General features: G+C 36.7%; 1 protein-coding gene across 1 annotated transcript in view; it reads left to right on the plus strand.

Moving 5' to 3' along the window:
• The window catches only part of LOC121651203 (LHFPL tetraspan subfamily member 4 protein-like), a 28,443-nt gene extending 16,702 nt beyond the window's left edge, over positions 1-11,741 (plus strand). The window contains exons 2-4 of the mRNA XM_042003193.1: positions 6,115-6,351; positions 8,164-8,180; positions 9,688-11,741. Of these exons, the coding sequence (XP_041859127.1) occupies positions 6,115-6,351; positions 8,164-8,180; positions 9,688-9,741 (308 nt within the window). The 3' untranslated portion in view covers positions 9,742-11,741. The remainder of the gene's footprint in view (positions 1-6,114; positions 6,352-8,163; positions 8,181-9,687) is intronic.
• The last annotated feature ends 10,016 nt before the right edge of the window (positions 11,742-21,757 follow it).

The raw sequence follows: 21,757 nt of genomic DNA on the forward strand, positions 1-21,757 counted from the left end.
TGCAATTATGTTCACACCTTTCTGCTTCAGAAGCTTTGTTGGACTTTAAACAGCATGACCACGTTCCCACAAGGAAGGGGAGAGTTTAAACTATTTACAGAAGGTTTCAGTTTCCTTATTTTTATCTTTAATATTTTAAAGTGGTCACTGGATATGGAAATGTTGAAAGGTACAACTTGGCATCAAGAAATAAACATTTTAAATTCCATTCGTCCATCAATTTTGTTTAATCCAATGCAGGATCATGGGGGTGCTGGAGACTATCCCAGCAGCTACTAGACAATACAGCTTGGACAGGGTGCCAGTCGATTGCAAATCATTTCAAATTTTTAGAATATTTTTTATGATTGAATTACTCAGGCTGAACATATTTTGCCTAACATTTCCAGAGCAAACAAACACATGTACCGTATTTTCTGGACTATAAGTCGCATGAGTCATAAAATGTGTCAAGAAGAGAGAGAGAGAGAAAAATAAACATATATAAGTCGCACTGGACTATAAGTCACATTTATTAAGAAATTTATTTAACAAAATCCAAGACCAAGAACGAACATTTAATCTGGAAAGGCAAGTTATTGAACTGCACAATAGCAGACAGAATAACAGGCTGAATATTTGTCCGGTATGTTAACGTAACACCAGGATTTCTTTCAGGACTTTTTAAACTGTGAGAGAAAACTGGTCTCCTTATTACACTTAATGAACAGCTGATTGAGGAGCTGAGAAAGTATGAAAATGTGTACATCACTGAATCTCTTAGTTCATCACTTTGAGAAGCATTAGTTACTTTTCTTTCTTTCTTTCTTTCTTTCTTTCTTTCTTTCTTTCTTTCTTTCTTTCTTTCTTTCTTTCTTACTTTCTTTCTTAATGGGTCATTGTGCAGATAAATCAAAGCAAAGAAAAAACTAAATCTGCAGGATAGTAGCCCTTGATGACTGGAGTTTGACATTTCTGCTGTATGGTATAAAGAAATGTTATGTGGGTCAGCAAAGATCAATCCAAAAGGAAAAAAAAAAGTGTATTTACTCATTTCCACCAGCAGGGAGTGCTAAAAAGCTTGGTGGGAAATATTCCAATCCCATGAGGAATTTTTTTTTAATCTGTTTTCTTTCACCTTCCCAGTTATGATAAAATTCCATTGTATGTTAAAAAAAATCATAGTGAAATTTCTGAGCAAACTGGGTCTTTTTTGTTTCTTATTTTCTTTTTTTGCACTACAGTAAAACCACCAGTATACTCACTCTCAATGCCATTGCTCACTTATATTCCTCTTTGTATCTTGCATCTCATTCCTGTTGACATGCAGCTTGTAATAGGCCATGAATTTAGCTTACATGCAATCTATCAAAGAATTTATTTTATTATCCCTAATCTACCAGTTTCCCTTTTTAATTCAAATATACTGCAGGTTAAATATGACATAATTCAAGCATCCACAAGACAGTGTAGGATGGCGTCAAAGCCATATAAACAGCTGACAAAGAGTCAAGCGGCTCAGAAGAACCAGTGTGGAAACCATTTCACACACATGCAGACACACACAGCACTCTGATGATATTTTTAGAGCTCTTGCATAATATTTCTGGCTTTTTGTCTGTAATGGAAAAAAGACGTGTGAAGACGTGTGTATAAAAGAATCTGGCAAAACTATTATGCAATAATTCTAAAAATATAATTCATGTGCTATAAATAAAGTTTTTTTACCAGTTGAAATCAAATCCCCATCTTTACATCAACAAATGTTTTCTTCTTTTTTTTTTCTTTTTGTGTGTGTGTGTGTGTGTTTGTGCTCTGATGCCTTCTGACTGCTAACAGACTGTAAATACAGCACCAAAATTAAATGACAGGAAATAATGAAAAAGGAAAAAAAAAAGACATAATGGACTTCTGACTGTCTTCCATCCCACAACCCTTCATTTTTACTCTTTAGCTTTGACCGTCTTTCCTCTTTGCTTTTCCATCCGCCTTCTGTTTGATTCCTCTGCTTTGTATCTTTGAAGTTCCTTTCCTCCAGTTCAGAATGCAGTGTCTTGAGTCAAGGTGGGGGTGTTAAAGGAGGAGGGACACGCCCCACCACCACCTCCTCCAGCAGCTTCAAAGGGCTTTTCGTGGGTTGTGGGAAAGTGGGGGGTATTTTTAGCCTGCTGTTGCCCACTGTTAAATACTTAGTTTAAAAATGGAAAAGGAAGGTAAATAAGACACAGACACAGCTGTCATCGCTACATGCATGTTTGGACTACTAAACGAACAAAAAAAATGTTTAAATTGAGTAGTAGTTGTCCTTGTTTTCATTTTTATTCTGCGCTTTTGTTTTGTTTTTTTTATCTGATCTTCTTTTTCTCTGATTTGTTTCTTTCGCTGGTCGCATGTCAGCTATTCTGCGTCTGTTGTTGCATCAAGTGACAGATTGCTAAGCTCTGTGAAAACTGACCAATTTACACGTGTAAACCAGTACAGGAGACAAATGAAATTGTCCGTCCGTTTGCGTATCCGTCTTCTGCATTATGCATAAATGGGCCTTTAGAAGAAATCTTGTTCATCTGTTGGTTAATGTAGGACATCTTCTACTTCCAGCATAAAAGAGCAAAACACAGAGCATGTTTCTTATAGCCTAGCAGTTTTCTGAAAACTAAAATTAATCTGGTTGAAGGCAACAAAATCAGTGTCCTTTAAGCTTCACCATTGTCCAGTCTCTCCTTGTCTCAGCCTATTATAAAGTATAACTTAACCCCATTTGGTAAATGAGACATTTTTTTTCTGATCTACTAGTTTCCTCATTTAAAGAGAAATATGGTTTATACTCCACATTTTTACAATAAAACTATCATCTTATAACATAATAACATCCTAATTTCTGGTGGGTAAAAGCTCTGCTTCTGTACTTAAACAAGACACCAGATACACCATTCAGCAGTGGCTGTGATATTGTGATATTGTTCTCTAAAAACTACAGATCCCACAAAAAGTCTGTCTACACCATGGTAACCTTTTGGGGGATCCTCAAAAGCCCAAAACATTATAAACTGAGATGTTTCATTATGATATTTTGCTATCTGTAACACTTAATAAGAGACACTTAATGCTGCTGCTAAAGCCGCACAGTTTGAATTGAAAACAATATGCTGACATATGGCAAGTTGTTAACACATTAGTTGACTTTATCTCGTTCTCAAGCATTAGTAACGTGGCTTAATACTGCAAGGCTTTGCGTAATTACTACTACCACGGCAGATGATATGTACGTCCATTTCAAACGCCCATTGGTTTGTCTGTCTGTTAGCAACGTAATTAAAAGAGTTATGGACATATTTTAATTAAATTTTCAGGAAATCTCAGAAATGTAATAACAAATAGTGGATTTGGGTGTTTTTCTTTTTTGTTTTTCTTTTTTTTTTCTTTTATATTGTTGTCACCAGATGGGCTACGCACATTTCTACAAAATTATGCAAAACTAAATTAAAAATAGCTTTCAATAGCATTTAGTAGTTGTTGCATCAAGGTTGAATAACTTTGTAGGTTTAGTATAGTTTATATACAGCTGCTCCTTAATGTAACAGCCACCTCATTAACTATTTAACTATAAAACAGCAGAAAACAACTTAACATGACAGAAGTACAAGTTTCCATGTCTAACACCTGCAGATCACTGTGGTCTTTACAACCATTTCCCCCCATTGTGATCAGATTAGTTTAAATTTTAAATTTGAGTTGAGAGTAAACATTTATTGAATCTGGACTTGGGTTTTAGCCAAACTAATGACACTGCCCTTGCAAGGAAACCTTTCCACTTAGTCTACAGTTCAGCATTCTTGTATTGACTTTTTTTTTTTTTTTTCCACTTTCTTCCACTTTGAGACTAATTGGACACAATAGGTAAATATTTACCGCAAAGCAAATAACTGGTAAATGAGTTGCCATGAGACTGGAATATTGTGCCCATCAAGGTTCTTTGAGTGGCTCTGCTGCCATATTTTCAACAAGCCCACACAATAACTTTGGATGAGTTTGATGCCAAGTGGGGAAACATTCATCAAAAATCCATAAAACATGTTACCTGATGCTCATTACTCAGATAATGATTTTATCATCTCTCATCATGGCTAATATCTTGCACAGAGGTTATAAAAGAAACCAATAATGTGATGATTTCCCACGATGATTACTTCCTTTGCTCTTCTATCCTCTCATTACTTACTGTATTATCGTCATTATGTTCTCTCATTACATTCTCTCATTATGCCAGCGATCATATTGTCAGAGCAGGGACCACAAACGGTGTGTATCTCAAACTAAAATAAGATTCCTCTTGTTTGCATGTTTATGCAGCAAGGTTGTGATTAATCTCATATCCTCCTTCATCTGTTGCCATGAGTTCACCACCCACCATTTTCTCATGATGGATTGCTAGTAGGCTATATAAAACAATAAGGTTTTCAGTGGGAATCACCGTTGTTGCATAGTACAAGCTTGACTAATGTCCTTCACTTTAATATTAGCTGATCATTGACGTCTGCCTATACAAGAACAGCTTCCTCATGCAGCTTTGACATATATGTGAACATTTTTCATCAAACTGCATTTCATTAATATTTTCTCAGTAAAGTCTTGTGTTTTGCTGCAAGGGGGAAAAGTGTTTTATCTTAATCTGCAACCAGCATTATACTGTGCATATGATGCAAGCTGTTCAGTGAATACAGACTTCAGTGGTATGCACCACTTCCAGGAGATAGCTTCAGTAACATGCTTGACTTGACACATGGATAATTATTGGAAAATTTGATCCTAGCAGTGGCTCATCCGCCTCCAGTAAAAATCAAGTTTTTAACCTTGTTAGCATGACCAGAATCTGTTTTTCTATGTTTGATGACAAACGTCTAAAACTGTCATTAACCTTTGAGGATTTCACTGACACAAAGGATACTGCATGGTGAGCAGCTGATCAGAGAAGTGTACGAAAAGCCCTTTATCAGCAACCCAAAATGACTTTACATCGCAGCTCCTTTGCTTCAATGCTGTTCAACAGCACACACAGCACGTTAAAAATTCACAATTACGCACCAACTAAGCTCAAGGCATTAAACCTTTTCATGCGTATAATCACAGGCTCTGCTACACCTGTCCAACATGTCATGCATATCACAACTGATGCGTGTGTAAAAGAAATGTACAGCCTTGAATAAGTATTCGTAGTGATGTCTGCCATGTATGTTCCACATCTCCCAGTAGAGCCCTCTGCTTTACCTACAACCCCTGAGGCACAGACTGAGTCCTAGTTAAACAGTGCTGGTGAGTGCGGATTAGAATATGGCTAAATCAGTTTACAGTTTCCCCTTGATGCACACTGTGTGCAGAGTTAGATTACTCTTTTTTGTTAATGCTGGAATTGCATATGCATTTCACTGGATGGCTCTGGTGTGTTGTGTCCCCATGTCTACACTCTGTTTACTTTATCATTTAGTCAAGTATTTTGAGCCACAAGATCATGTGGATTTAATTAATTTCTGTACTTTTAAGGAAATTTAATAGGAGTAAAAACTATTAATCATCTTATTTGTTGTGATGCATGCAGTGAAGTTGCATCTAAAACAAAGAATTGGGAATCCATGGACAGATTAATAGGCTAGAAATGACTGGCTGCCTGAAGCTGTTTATTTGCAGAGAGAATTTCAGCATTTCTTAGGGGAATAAATAAGACAAAGCCTGAACATAAATAAACAGTGTTTAAAGAGGTCTTAAAAATGATCAAATAGCTGAACTTTTGAACTAGTAAGTGGCAACAGAAGATGATATCTTCATCAACCAACCCATTATACAGTGATTGGACAATTATTAATAGTTCCTTCATTGAATGAAAAGGACATCAGTGTGCATGGCACCATATTTGGACAACTGAACATACTGAACAAATCGGGCACGTGGGTGGTGATTATTCTGATCCGCATTATCACTGCATACGTGCATGAAGCATTTAGTGCTGCAGTATGTGAAAAAGAAATGTTTCCCCATCCTAACTTGTTATTTTTTTCTTTTTGTTGTTACATCCTCTAGATACCAAAATGCATTTATTTATTTATTTATTTTTAAATGCAAATTCTCAATGTCTTCCTGCAGGAGTGTGCCTGGTGCTTGGCTGCATGATCTTCCCTGACGGATGGGATGCAGAGGTGATCCGGGACATGTGTGGAGAGCACACAGGGAAATATTCTCTGGGTGATTGCTCTGTACGTTGGGCCTACATGCTGGCCATCATGGGCATCCTGGACGCCCTCATCCTCTCTTTCCTGGCCTTTGTCCTGGGAAATCGGCAGACAGACTTCTATCTTGATGATCTGCAGACAGATAACAAAGGTAAGCATAGCGATAGTGAAAGAATGAATATTAAGTTAAATTGTTGATTGATTGAACATAAACTACATTACCATTTTTCTCATCAATTTTGGCACTTACAAGACTAGCAGTTATGTTTTCATTGAGCTAACCGCTATTCCTTAGACTTTCTATTCTCACATGGAATAAATGTGAATTACAGTTATAGAAGATTTAATTCGACAAATTGAACCATAGATTAAATTTCTATATGAAATGAACCAAAAGATATCTCTCAGCATTTACTCTGTTCACTGAAATGGAACCTGCTGGCAGAGTTAATGAGCTAGCTAGCTAAATTTTATAAATGTTAACAGAGTTCAACAAAAAAGTCGTTTTCAGTTATAATCTGTAAAATCTCATTTTAAACATTCAAACATGCACTCATTAGTTAAGTATGTGAAAAATACTACTATTAAAAACTAAAACCAGAGCTTTTAATGGCAAGAAATTTAGCATCATAGCTACTGTATATACCTCAAAAGTATAAAGGTGGGTCAAGCAAATCCTTCCTCCTTCCAATTTTTATGCTTCAACCGCGAGGCTACCAAGAGCAAGATTTGCTCAGTTTAAAAATGAATAAACTCCAATCTGACCTCAGTTTCTTCAGCCAAATTGCTTTCAGTGCTGAATGTAAGAGTGGGAGAGAGTCCTCCAGAGGGTTTCTGACAGTTTGCATGATGTTGCATCAGGGTAGTCGAATCACATTGTTTGAGCCAAAGGGAGAGAAAGGAAGTAGTAAGGAATGGCAGAAAGCCGCGGTAGAAAAGGAACAACACAAGATTTAATTTTAAACAATCAACACAATGAAGTTTATACATTCAGTCTAATTACAGAAAACAAAGATAAAGCTCTGTGACATGGCATGATAGACTGAGAGCAGCCTGATATACAAAGCAACACGGAGTAACAGAGAGGAGAAAGAGTCAAAGATGGAGAGAGAATAGTGACATAGGACGTCTCAGTTCTCCAATGGTCTATCTCCATGATGGTTTCCATGGTAACTGGAGATATTCCAGAGCGTGGGCGTGTCTTTTCTTATCTGATTAACCTCAGCGACGGTCTGAAAGATTTTACACATTTTATGCCGTTAAAGCTTCATCAACTTTTTTCTTTTTTTCAGGGCTCATATTTCTTTCTTACATAGTGAATGCTATTTTACCACAACCAAAAAATAATCCATGAAAACGTTCAGTTGAAACAAGAAATCAAGCAAATATCTTAACTATTATTATCTTTATTATTTTCTTTAACTTTGAGTCTTGATCTGTCATTCATTTCAGAGCAAGTTCATTTTGTTGACTATATTCTTTTGCCTTAGAGTTGGTGAAAAAACAGGGTTTTCTTTTAATTGGGACATTTAAAAAGTAAAAATAATTTAGAATAATTTTCATTTATTAAATGTAAAAGAACGTTTTTTGGTCATTAAGAATATTTTTTTAACCATGTTCTCTTCCTTGAAAGCATTGTAATTATATTTGAATTCTTCAAAAATCCATTGGGGCCATTTTCTTTTTAAGGTGCAATATTAATGGGCCTCTGAGTTAAAGAATGATTAACCAAGAATTACTAAAAAGCAAAGAAAAAAAAAAAGAAAACAAAAAAATCTATCTGTAATTTCAAGGAGACAGACCAACGATTTTAAGTTTTATTTATCAGTTTTGATTTAGCTGGTATTAGACAGCATGCAAGTAAAATGTTTAACTCATTCCTAAACCAGCATACTGTAAATGAACTTTTCCTGATCATTATTTCACTGTAATGCCAATACTTGTTTTTCTTCTGTCCTTGCAGATTTTGCTGTGTCAAGGGTGAGTTGGCTTCCTTAAACATTTCATGTTCATTTTGTTCAGAAGAGGCTGGCAGTAGCATATGTCTGTGCAAAAGGACTGTCCAGATTATCTAACAGTGGTATTAGAAAATTGTTGTAGTTTTTAGCTAACATCAACAATCCTACAGATGATGCAAGGACAGAGGCTCACAGGACAAATAGAAAAACAGATAAATGCTCACAAACTGTTTTCTAATCTTAATTTTAAAAAAAGAAAAAAGTCAACTGAACATTCTGCTTAATGTCAGAAGATGTGTTACACAAATCTCTGCATGTGAGAGGGATCACATCTCGCTGACAAATTAAATAGTGATTATCTTAAAGATAACCTTTAGTGTGACTGACTACCTGTCAGTCCTGTCATCCTTATATAGACACAAGTACTAACTGATTGTACACCAGAACAGTACTCAATCTACTGAGTATCCAGAACTGCCTCAGTTTGTGTGTTTATTCTATAAAGGGACCAAAGCTTTGTGATGATGTCATTACTCAAAACAATAGGTGTAATATGTGATGAATAAAGTGTGAAATGGGGTGTGTTAGGAATAACTAACCAAAGAAGTATACAAGCAGCATCTATAGAGGGGATAAAGCCCTTATAACTTTGTCTCACCAGTGTATGAAATAAAATGTGGCCTTAGGTGTGACAGAATAACAAATTAAATCAATTTTGTTTAAATATTATACTACTGTATTGGGCTCTGAACATATTTGTACATATTTCCATAAATAAATTGATGTGTGAACACATTTCATATTTGTATCTGTATATTATAATTATTTTTCTATGAAAATATAGATTAAAAACTACTGATCATCATTTGTGATCATTTGTCTTTTTTTCTTTTAGTCTTGTGAGCATTTGTCTTTGAACCAGATCAGCAGCAGCCTTTCACAAGCTCTTCCCTGGAAGTCCAACACTGACATGTTTTTTTTTACCTCTTCCTCTCTGGAGCCTTCTCCACTGTCTCTGCCTGCAGTTCTTTTAAAATACCAACAACATTTATAATCCTGAGCAAAGCATATTTAGATTGAAGGGGCTCATATCACTGTAGCTAAAGTGCTGCTGTGGTCTCGTACTGAAATGTGAAACAGCTACGTTGGTCCATGGTGCAAAAGAACGCAGCGTCATAATTGCAATTCAAAAATTGTGAAATTGCTGCACATCCTGGGCTTTTATTGCATTAAACCATCACACATTTTAAAAAGAATGCAAAGATGATAGATTTTTTTTTTTTCTTAAAAATTCAACTATACTTCCGGTGCGATAGCTGAAAGGTAAAGCTAACTTACGTAACCAAGGAATATAAACTCTACACAATACAACAGGAGTTAAGTCAACCACACAGAGCAGGAGTACAATAAAATAAATCATAAATTCATAAAACAACAAATACCCCAGACTAGGACACGTACATGTTCATTATTTGATATTTTATTTCCACATTAGATGATTAAAAAGTGTTATGTCTTGTTTTCTCCAGATTGAGGTGCGAGATAGAAGAGAGCCACGGTATGGAGTGCAGCGTCTTCACTGAGGGCAGCAGTGGAACTGGACAACATCTCTCTTTGTCTTCTCTTTCTCTACTACCCCTCTACTTTTCCTCTCTGCTTTCCAATGATCAGGATATCATCCCAATCTCAATGCAGACACCTGGTGTACAGGAGTCCATAGATAAAAAAAATAAACAAACAAAACAAAACAACCAACAAAAAAAAGAAAAAAAAAAAACAACACACTGGGATAAACTATATTTTGAAAAAAAAAGTATTATACAATGTTGTACAGTGCATTTAACACTTGACTTTCTCTACGAATACCTTTATGAAGAAAAACAATATTTACTGTATTTAAAGTCTTGATTTGTGAGAGAAATTCAATCCTTAAGATGAAGAACCATAATGTCCATTTTACAGTTTCTTTAAGATTTGCTGACTTTAAGTTTGTATGTTGTGCATTCATGTTACACCAGAGAGCAGGTTACTGGTACTCCTCGCATAGTCTTGCAATACGGCAGCAAGTCCATTATTAAGCATTCAAAACACTTCAACAGGGACTCATATGGTTCTTCATCTAAGGACTTTCAAATGTGAGGAATTTAAAGGAGTACCCCATTGCAGCTTTACAGAACTTAACATCTCTGGGAGATTCTCTACTGTACATAACTGAACAATGTAAATAACATTACTGCTGACAAAAACAGCCGACGACAAAACCTCATCTAAACTCCAATGCATTCGAGTATACCTATTTCTCCCTTGGTTTCAGTGTTTTGAGTGTGCTGGAGGAACATCGGAGTTCGTGCAGATTCATTGTGTTTGTATGACTCCTCACTACTGATTTGGCTGGAATACACAGATAGGAAAAAAGCAGATATCGTAGCTTAGAGAAGCAGAGCACTGGAAATCAGAATGATAGTTTTTGATCACAAATTTCCCCTGCATCAACGTGGCCTCCAAAAAAAAAAAAAAAAAAAAAAAAAGAGTCCACTTATTGAAATATTTCACTCGTCTGTAAGTTGTAGATGTTAATTTGCTGAATTTAGCGACAGCTATCAAGTCAGAGTTCTTTTTGTCAAAATTCACTTCTTTGTGCTATCTCACAACCCTGTCTCCAGTGTGCAGTTTACTCCAGTTTATGGTTCCAGCATACAGTGATCAGTTTACTCTACAGATGTCTTAAGACTGTGCGAATATGGCTACTGGAGTTGGCCCCAAGTGCTGCATTGTCTTAAGGTGATGTCACTTATTTTGCCTCTTTGAAGAAGCAATGCTGCTTGCAGCAGTCACAGATGGGAAAACCATCCTTTATAATTGCAAGAAAAATATTTTAAATGTAGCTGAAATTAGGGGGGCAGAAGAAATAAAGATTTCTGTCTCAAGATTTCTATTGTAATGCAGTTCTTTAGTCAACATAATCACAGAAACAAAACATGCATAGTGAATTTGCTGCATTAAATCAGCAACATAATACTTACTAGCTCTTGGATAAACACCTATGAAAGTGTGAACTTTCTAATTCAGTATTTTCCTTTTTGGGGGGTTAATTTCTATTATATAAAATCAGGAAGTGCTTTTGCATTATTTTGTTTGCATGTAGCAGATAAATATCTTTAGATACTAAGTCACAAATAAAAAAAGGTTTTCACTTCTAAATATGATGGGCCTCATGCAAGATCACTTGTTTTATATTATTGTTTTCAAATCAAACAAATTTGATAAAACAAGCTCATTTTAAAGCATATAAGAAGCTTTTTGGTCAATAATTACAAGTTAACTATTCGTAAATAAAACGTTTACTAATAATTTACTATTAATACTTTCACTGTTAAGCCGTTAATGTTGGAAATTTGCAGGTCCAAACAGAAACTATGATAGTTGTTATTATGTAGTACTAGTCAAAAATACAAAAAATAATTGCAATGGATTGCATTGTTATGCACAAAATTCAATAATGAATTCATAAGTAGTACTTTGCACACTTGAAGAAGGATGATAAATTCAGGATTTATTTGTCAAAGTGGATAAATTTCAAACCTATGTAAAGCTTGCTTCTTTCTAAACACACACGGGATAATATCTGATAGTGAATTTTAGCCATCAGGTGTGTTTTTCTGTTGTAACAGACAATAAACTGGATTAAAATCTTAGCACTTCTATATTATAAGGGACCAAGTGAACTTTAAAGAGGACAAAATAAAGAATGTGGACTACAACTTGTTCAAATATTCTGTTCATGTACAATTCACCATTTTCTCTTAAAATTCCTTTGAAGACATACAAGAGAGACTAGCAACCTGTCCAGGGTGTACGCTGCCTCTCACCCAGTAACTGCTGGGACAGACTCCAACCCTGAAGTGGAATAAAAAGTAAAGAAAATAAATGGACATATAGGCATTAAAAGAAAATGTGACATCTGATCAGTAAGAAAGCAATGACATGTTTTGCCAACACAAAAGTTATTTAAATAAGCACATTTAAAACACACTACCAGTCAAAAGTTTGGACACGCTTTCCCTATGCGTCTAAAGGGAAAATCTGTCCATACTTTTGACTGGTAGTGTATATTCAAAGTTAAAACTATTAAACCATTATAAACATTTTATGTACATTACTGTATTTCCTACTGTTAAGGACAAGAGTTTCTTGAGAACATAAAGTAATTTTCTTATGTTTTAGTCTTTCATGAGGCCCTTTGCATTCAGTTGTACTGAAATCCTTATATAAAACAGTCTCAATGTGTTGATGTAATTTTAGATTTGGAGAGTGTAAAACCTCCAAATAGACAAAGGCAATGCAGATTACAAAACCTGGATGACCTCTGTGATATCTACTTTCCTTTATTTTCCATGCAGTGATGTGCTACCAATACCATCCTGATTGTGTATCACTAATTGTTTTCCTTGCTGACACATCTGACAGTGATCACAGCTTCTACTCCAGCAGCAAATGTTAAACAAACTGAGGGTGACTGTTTTACAGTGTAGCTTGATGGTTATATGAGTCTGTGCTTCTCTGAATAAAAAAGGCACCATTTCTATTTACAGTACCATCAAGATAAATCTTTACTCTGGAGTTCTCTTACTCACCCCTGTAACCATGAGTGAAGTTATGGCTTCCATAGGCTACAGCGACGTCATATGTTCCCACCAGAGGCATTGATTGTCGTGATTCCACTGGCAAGTGGGATTCTACCATGACAAGCTGCGGTTGCACAATATGACAAAGCAGGCTGCTGTAATCCAGGGCGCCATGGGGCTTTTATCCCTCTCAGAGCAGCGCTTCAGCCTGACATAGTGTAACTGAAACTCCCAAAGCTTGGGTTAAGTCATGACAGGGATAAAATTAGCTGCATGCATGGATAATTGTTTCATATGAGAAACTGGCATGCTGTGTCCATGCAAAGGAAAGGTACAATCACACTGTAAACCCTATGAAGTTAATCCTTTTTACTGAGCAATTGAATAACAACAAACTTGGTGATCCACATAGCCTGGTGGGGTACTCATTATACTGCATTATATTTAACTGTAACCATTGTCATGCTGTGTAAGGGATGCACTCTTAACACATTCACTGTGGGAAAGTCAAACAATTAATCTTAAATCATCAACCAACATGAGATGAGGTTTTATTAACCTGCTACTCTCGGGTTATGGGTTAATATAAGATTAGATCCCAAACCGAACTGAACTGAACCAATTGTGTCTAACAAGTTATCTTGGATGGGTTACTGGTGCATCCCTACCTACACTACAGTATATACATATAATGAGCAGGTAGCTAGATGTACAGTGTGAATTTTAGAATGGTAGCTAGCTAACTCTCAGGAAGCTGTGTAAATACTGTATTAAAGGCTCATTATGGAAATGATCAACAAACAAGCAAGCACATAAATCTGTGATAAACAAGGAAAAGGTCTTCGTTAATATGAACTATTGCTCTTCAATGTCTGTGTTTACTGAGGTTCAGAAAAGAATAGCACTACTACCATGACTTTCCAAGCTGGGCCTTTAAGACAATATGATAACAGCCTTATGCTGAATCTAATGATGCTGTCCATGCAGGCTCTGCACAGACCCCTGGCCTACATCTATTATTAACCTTAGTGTAGATGAGCTCTCATTGACAAAACGTTCTTGTTATTAACCTTGAAGTAACTGTGCAGACATTAAAACACACAAAAAAAAACTTGAATCGGACCTCATCCATTTTTGTAAAGCGAGATAGATTTTGGCTTTTGATGTGTGTAATCATGTAAGCATCAGTACCCTTTTTCTATCTGAAGTTGCATTAAGCAGGCTGTAATGTCTTTAGCAGTCTTTGCTGAGTTTTAAGCATCTTCTATAGTGTGCATCCCTTATTTAGTAATGCATTCACAGGCCCAGGACCTGTCTACACAAGTAAACTAGAGTAAATACAACACTGAGACCTTAGTAGTCATGTGAGGCTTCTAAGCATCAGTACTTGTATGATCATTGATCTGGTCTCTTCTCTGGGTACTATGTTCCTGAGGACTTGATGAGGAACTGGGGGGAGAAAAGAAAAAAAAAAAACTTAATAAGGAACTTACTATACCTTAATCTTGATGAGCACATATTTGTACCACTTCAGGTGCCTCTAAGAACTCTTGATTTAATTCTGATGTGGTGCAGAACCAGCAAAACAAGTAGTGACACTGTAGTTTTTTTCTACTAAAGACTACATACTCTGAAACTAGGTGGGTTTAACCGCAGATTTGAGGTCAATTCAGTTTCCATCAAACAACTAAAATGAATCAAAGATAATTATTTACTTTGCTTTGACTAAACCTTTCAATATTTAGAAATAGAGACAGAATAAAGGTGATTTTCATTTATTTTCATTTACTGATTGGGCTCCAAAGCTGAATTCACCTCAGACTTGAATTGCAGGATAATTTAAACATGTGAAATGGTAATAAGAGTCAGTGAGAAGTAATTTCCAATCTTTAGCTGCAAACAAATTGTTTGTGGGCTATGTACATGTCATGCATACTACAATGATTTATCATATTTTTATCATGCAATATCATGTAGAAAAACATATTGTGTGGTGGGAAGGGTCAGGAGTAAAATTGAATAATGTTCAGTGACTTATGTTAAACTAGTTGACTTTCTGTTAACTCCTGAAATGCTGATGTTGCCAAAATACCATCAACTATCATGTGTTACCATGGAAAAAAGAAAAAAAAAAAACAGTTTTGTTTTTGTACAAGAAAAGAATGATATACAGATATATGTCTAGTGTTTCTGATAAGTTCTTTGTTTTATGTGTTATCTGCAGACTCTTTCCTTTCCATTATGATTTACTTTCAAAGTATTTAGATATGGTGTATGACGGTTGTTGTTCGGTCACATCAGACTTAACATCCCAGTTTCAGTTTTGACTCACTAATGGACGACTGTTGAAATTGCAATGCCCAAAATGTTTGAAAAAGAAAAAAAAGTCTGTTTATGAAGCAGAAAAAACTGAAAGAAACCTGCGGTTTATGATGACATGCTGATTTTGATTAGAAAATTATGTCTAATTCCTATTTGTGAATAGTATTCAAACTCACAGTGATGACAATTTCTGTTATTGAAACACATTTTGAGAAAGTCTAATAAAGATATTTTACATTCAAAAATATTATCTTTACTTAATCAATAAATTCATATGAATTTGAAGAACTTGGAAACTTTGAGAATTCTTGTTGAAAAATCTAATGAGTAAAACTGGTAAGGAACTCCACATCTCTCTCGCTCTCTCTCTGCTGTGCTTTAGCACTTCCTCCAAAGCCTCTGACATAAATACCAACATGGTAGTTCAACCAAAACCAGACTTATAAATTACAAGTTAACCCTTTAGGCGTCAGTGTAACATCTCAGCAGACCAAACCCACAAAAGATTAGAAACCTCAGGATGGAATAATAAAGATTTTATCATCACTTAGGTGGCTTTGGAAGCAATGAGAAAGAACATAGGTGAGAGTCTCTGAATGACTTGAAGTGGAATGCTTTAGCATTGAGGGAATGTCCCAGTGGGAATGATAAGATCTTTGCTGGGATACCCCCACAGGAGTCACAGGTGAATAGGTGAATAGGTGGTGATCTAGAATGCAAAGTGGATAGTTAACAGAGCTCAAACACTCCAACTCAGATAGGGAATTCCTAGAGGCCAGGTGTTCCTTTCCATCCATCCAACCAAGAAAAATGAGCTTGGTCCAGAATCCTAATCCAATCCGATAGAATGGTCAACATCCAAATAAACAAAGTCACAAAATGAGAGAGGCAGAGATTACAAGGTAGAGGTAGCCAGACAAAAATCCAGGGAGGGAGAAGGTCATACACCTATGCTGCTCCCACAGATTTTTTATTGCTGTTTTCCATCTCTGCTGTCTCGACCTTGGTTAGGTAAAGCCTCAGAGTTGTGATCTCCCACATGTGCTGCTTCGGGTATGCTATTATGAATGAATGGGCCATGATGACCTCACTTTCACTGTTGCTAGATGACCAATCGTCATCCTCAGAAGGTAAATATTTCCCTCCAGAAAGCATTTTGATTTGTTACCTGTTCTTTTATGTAATCTGCTCTTTATCACTGACTGTGAACATTTCCTCATCAGCTCTGTGTGGTGTCTTTCAAATGCGATCAGACCCCACCCCTCCCTACTACATTGCAGATGCACATGTCTGCCATCTAGTGGTGGAAAGTGGTAAAAAGGTTAACGCTCTCTTTCTGGACATATGGCCTGTGTTTGTTGCAATTTTGCAACGTTGGTGCCTAAAGGGTTAACATGTTTGTCTAACAATAATTGTATAAAATTTTACTTCTCAAAGGTGAACTAAGGTGAACACTGCAGGCCTTAATGCTCAGTTCCAATTTCATGCTGAGATCCAATTTCTTGCATTGCTTGTTCAAACTATAATTTAAATGTGATCCCCATCAGGCCCCAGTTTGTGGACAATCTGTAGTCTTGAAGTGACCTGCATGTGGAGAGGAAGTAAAGACATCACATGCAGTACTCTATGTTTACACCTGCCTCCTCCATCCATTTAAAACTTAAATATAAATAACCCTAAATACATTGTAATTATTTCACCACAAAAGAGCTCTTTTTCATGTGGAAGACATTCCATTCATCCATCTATCTATCTATCTATCTATCTATCTATCTATCTATCTATCTATCTATCTATCTATCTATCTATCCATCCATCCATCCATCCATCCATACACTTATCTGAGGTCAGGTTGCAGGGAAGCAGCTTTAGCAGAGAAGCCCAGACTTCTCTTTCCCTGGCCACTTGTTCCTGCTGTTTCATGGGAATCCTGAGGTGTTCCCAGAGCAGCCGAGAGACACAGTCCCTCCTTTGATGGGACTTTTCCAGAACACCCTCACCAGGGAGGTGCTGATCCTCATTCCAAATGCTTCACATTTGACTGTGAACTGCTCCAGAACGAGCTGAAGATCACATCAGGATGAAGTAAACAGGATTACATCATCTGCAAAAAAACAGAGACCCAGTCCTGAGGCGACCACATGGAACCCACTCAACACCCTGGCTGCACCTAGAAATTATGTCCATAAATGAGCAGAATCAAGTGACAACCCTGATGAAGTCCAACCCTTACCAGAAATTGATTCAACTTGCTATCCGTAATCTGGACCTGGCTCTGAAACCAGTCAGAGAACAGTTGCTTTTAGGGGGTGCGGTATCTTATACTCTGGAAGAATTCCCCACAGGAGTCCAAAGGCCTTCTCCAAGTCCACAAAGGACATTTAGATTGGTTGGGTGATCTTCGATGCACTAGTACCCTGCGGAGCATGAGTGTTGGGGAAAATGTCTTCTAACTGTTGTCCAGGGCACAGAGTTATTGAACATGACTTTTTTTGTTTTTGTTTTCAATTTACCTTCTTTAAATACTGCTTTAGTACCAAGCACTAAACACTGTTGATCTGTAGCATTTATCACAGGTTACAAAGAATCCAACACTGTGCAAAAAGTGTCTTCTTATGTAAATAACTGCCATGTAAGAGTGGCCAGGTCTGCTGAAGAGTTGAGGGTGAGTCACACAACCAAAAATATCACACAGTCTCTGTGCACAGATGCACACAGAGAGTGTTGCATAGCCTGAGACTGCCTGTGACTAGGGAATCCACAACCTGTCACAGCAAGTACCTGTAATTCATCAGTGGGTTCCCCTTCTGTGAGGTCTGTTTGGAGAAACTACCACACTGGTCACCCAGAAGTGTTATTTATGTTATATCTATTTGTGAGCCAACGAACAGAATCATAGAATCGCTAGTATTTGTCCCACAGGCAACAAACAATCTGAAAAGCTGTTGAGGAATACATATAGAGGTGTACTGATGAACAGGCTGAGCATGTGATTATCACTTATAAAAACCAGACTAGTGTTATAATCAGCCTATATAAATGCTATTAGAAGATTGCAATTAGACGCCATGAACAGTCATGCTTGAAACATTTTTTAACACCATAGGCTAAGTTCACACTGCAGAGCATAATGCAAGGATTTTTTTGTGAAATCCAATTTTTTGAGAGTCTGTTCACATTTCCAATTAAATGCAACTTGTATGTGATCTCTTGTATGAACCTTATGCACACCAAAAGTGTCCTGCATGCATAGAAGACACGGCGACTTGACAGTGAACGTGCATGTGACGTCTTCGTGTTTGCTGTAACAGCGGAGCGTATGTTGCAAAGTTTTATAGTTACTGTCCAACTGTAGCCAGCACATTTTCAATGGCATCGTTTTAAGGAGATTACAAAACAGGAGAGCCAGATTTGTGGCCATGACATTTTGTGGAGCAGTGGCAGCAAAGTCTGTACAGAGAAAAGTGTGGGTACGAAGTTGCAGCCAGGAGTGATGGGAGAGTGATGTGAGCTCCTTTACAGATAAGGAGTTTATTAACAATGTCGTGTATGATGTGTAGGGCGGATTAATGCGACCTGGCCGTTCAGACTGAAGTTGCATGGCAAAAGATCAGATACGTATTGGATTTAGGACCACATATCCAAGTGGCTTGGGTTGCATTTAAAAAAACTGGATCTGTGTCGCTCAGTGTTATGAAAAGATCAGTTACAGATCGCATAGGGGCAAAAACATTGGAATTGGGTTACTTCAGCCTGCAGTATGAACCTAGCCATAGATCTTGAGACAATAAGAAACTGTTATTATTTTGAGATCACAAAGATTGCTTACTTGAGATTATTAAATAAATTAGATTATTTGCTTGAGGATTGTTTTGTTAAGATTGTTGAGTAATTTGTTATGTTACGATAACAATTGTGTTTTCTCAAGATAATTGGTATATTTAAAAACAAAAAAAGCTATAAACAAACAGGACTTTCTTGGTTAAAGTTCAGGAAAACCTTTACCGGGAAGAAGACTAACTAACACACTTGCAGTCCTTTATTTACTGTTAACGGATTCTTCCCAAATGTGAGAATGAGCAAAGAAATTGGTTGCCAACCAATGAGTAGCTCATTTTCAAGTTCGCTTTGATCATCTTGTGATCATTAAACAACAAAATTTGATATCATGATAACTTCATGTTTAAGTTCTTGTGCTACCGTCTCACATTAACTTCATGATTTTGAGATAAGATAATAATTAATGATCTCAAGATAATGGCATGAAAATTAAAAATTATTGCATTCATGACCACTCTTGGCTTCCATATAACAGACTATGATCCTTACAAACTTATCTCAACTTTCCTCACACCACTGAATGAAGACAAAACTGAAATTATTCTGTTTGGTAGCAAAGAGAAGAGGGTCAGCATTGGCAAACACCTGGAGACTCGGGCTCTTAAAATCACCGACCAAGTTCGTAACCTTGGAGTGTTGATAGACTCAGACCTGACTTTCAGCAGCCATATCAAAGCAGTCACTAAGACAGCTTTTTACCAGCTCAGAAACATCAACAGAATTAAAGGTTTAGTCTCCCAGAAAGACCAAGAGAAATTCATCCGTGCATTCATCTCCAGTAGGCTGGATTACTGTAATGATCTTTTAACAGGACTTCCTAAAAAGAGCACTAAACATCTGCAGCTCATCCAAAACGCTGCTGCTAGAGTTTTAACCAGGACTAAGAGATTGGAACACATCACACCAGTTTTGAAATCTTTCCTCTAAATATCTGTAATGCCTTTGTTTTATGTAAAGCACTTTGAATTATCCTGTACATGAAATGTGCTGTACAAATAAACTGCCTTGCCTTGCCTTGCCTTAAAAGATGGGAGGCAAGAGAGACATTAAAAATTATGTGTAACACAAACTTCAACAAGACACAATCAGGGGATGTTTTAACCTCCAATGGCGCATTCAGACCAAACACTATGTCCATGAAAAAGATGTGAACACATGCAATTTTGCATCATGCAAAGCAAATGGATGAGGATATACATACACTGGGGTTATTCTTCCAATGCTTTCTAATGATCAGTGTTGGCATAACACATGACTTTGCAGGCAACTTACTTATATCATTGGTAATTAGTACCGTTACACAATAGCTTTTTCAAGACAATAATAGTCATCATGGTCAGTGTATAGTGCCTCAGTGTTAAGTGTATTTCAGCAGAGAAAACCTATGTTTTCCTTTTGACAAAACCAGCTACAGACTAAGCTAAGTTTGGAGCAGAAAGGGACCCTAACCCTAACCCATCAAGGGTTACCTGAATAAGAAAGAAGGGTGAAAATGAATGCACTATTTTGAGAAGCAGCCAAACAAGTTTGGCTGTGATGAGCTTGTATAACCCTGTCCATACTGGTAAGCACCTGGTTGTACGATGCCTTCTTTCGCCACAAAAGCTAATGAGTTCCTTCCTGTATCAGAGCAACAAAACAAAAGAAAGAAAAACAAAACCAATGTGCACTTACATTTGAAGTTGTTCCATTTTATTAGCACTGCCAGCAAGAAACAGTGAAAATTTAAAACAGGCATTTGCTCAAGCCATTGAGATGCAATAAACAAAGGTATGTTTAGAGCCTTAACATTACATTAGCATTAGCAACCTCAGTCAGTTAGTGCATCACAGCACACACACATGATCTCAGAGACAAATTTGCTCTGAATAACCTGAAAATAAAAGCGAGTTGTGGGTCATACTGTTTGCATGGAGGATCATCCATATCAGGAAAAGTTTACCATTGTGGACCCTTTTTTTTGTATGTTGTCATTTTATGTTGGACTTAGGTGAGATTAGGTGCTTAGTGTGAGACACATTTGTCTTTAAGACTTAAAAAAGAACTGCAACTGACTAAGAACTAAAATTTAAGGAAGCTTTGTGTTTTTTTTAGTTTTGTTTTGCCATTTTACAGCTTGTATATTAAATGCCTGCTCAGAAAACCAACGAAAACAAACCTGTTTCTGCAGATTAGAGAAAGTGAACTGAAACTAATAAAAAAGCAATTAAAGCAGTGATCTGTAATTTCAGTATCTGTGTGGTCCAATGCTGCAGCCGGAGGACCCACCACACGCCAGGACCAAAACCTCATTCAGCCGGTAACATCCAACCTACCACAGTCAGCCTTATTCATTCATGTAGAATCTGATGACCTCAACCTACCACACTGTTACCACAGCCATTTGTTAAATCATTTTACTTCAAACTCAAGAAAAGAAGCTGGCAGTGTTTTGAGCCAGGTCCACCAAGATGTTGAAGAAAGAATCTGGGGTTTGTAGAAAGAGTGCAAATTACAGGACGTTTGTTTGGTGAAATTTAAATGTGCATTGACCACACAGAGTCAGATCATGGGATTTCAGAGTTTAGAATACTTTTTACAGACAGCGTGAGAGGAAATAAAAAAAAAACTAATTTATTTTTTGAGTCACTCAGACATTACTAATAGATCAGTTACATTTGCAGTCACACTACTCTGGCCCTCAACAAATAATATTTTCATAGAGCGCTTATATTATTTTCTCTTTTGACCTAAGGAAAATGTAATAAAAATTACATTTAAGGTGCAGCGTGTAATAGAATCAAAGGACAAGAGCAGAAAAATTAAATATATA

Source organism: Melanotaenia boesemani, chromosome 13 (assembly GCF_017639745.1).
Source record: "Melanotaenia boesemani isolate fMelBoe1 chromosome 13, fMelBoe1.pri, whole genome shotgun sequence".
Classification (NCBI taxonomy): Eukaryota; Metazoa; Chordata; class Actinopteri; order Atheriniformes; family Melanotaeniidae; genus Melanotaenia; species Melanotaenia boesemani.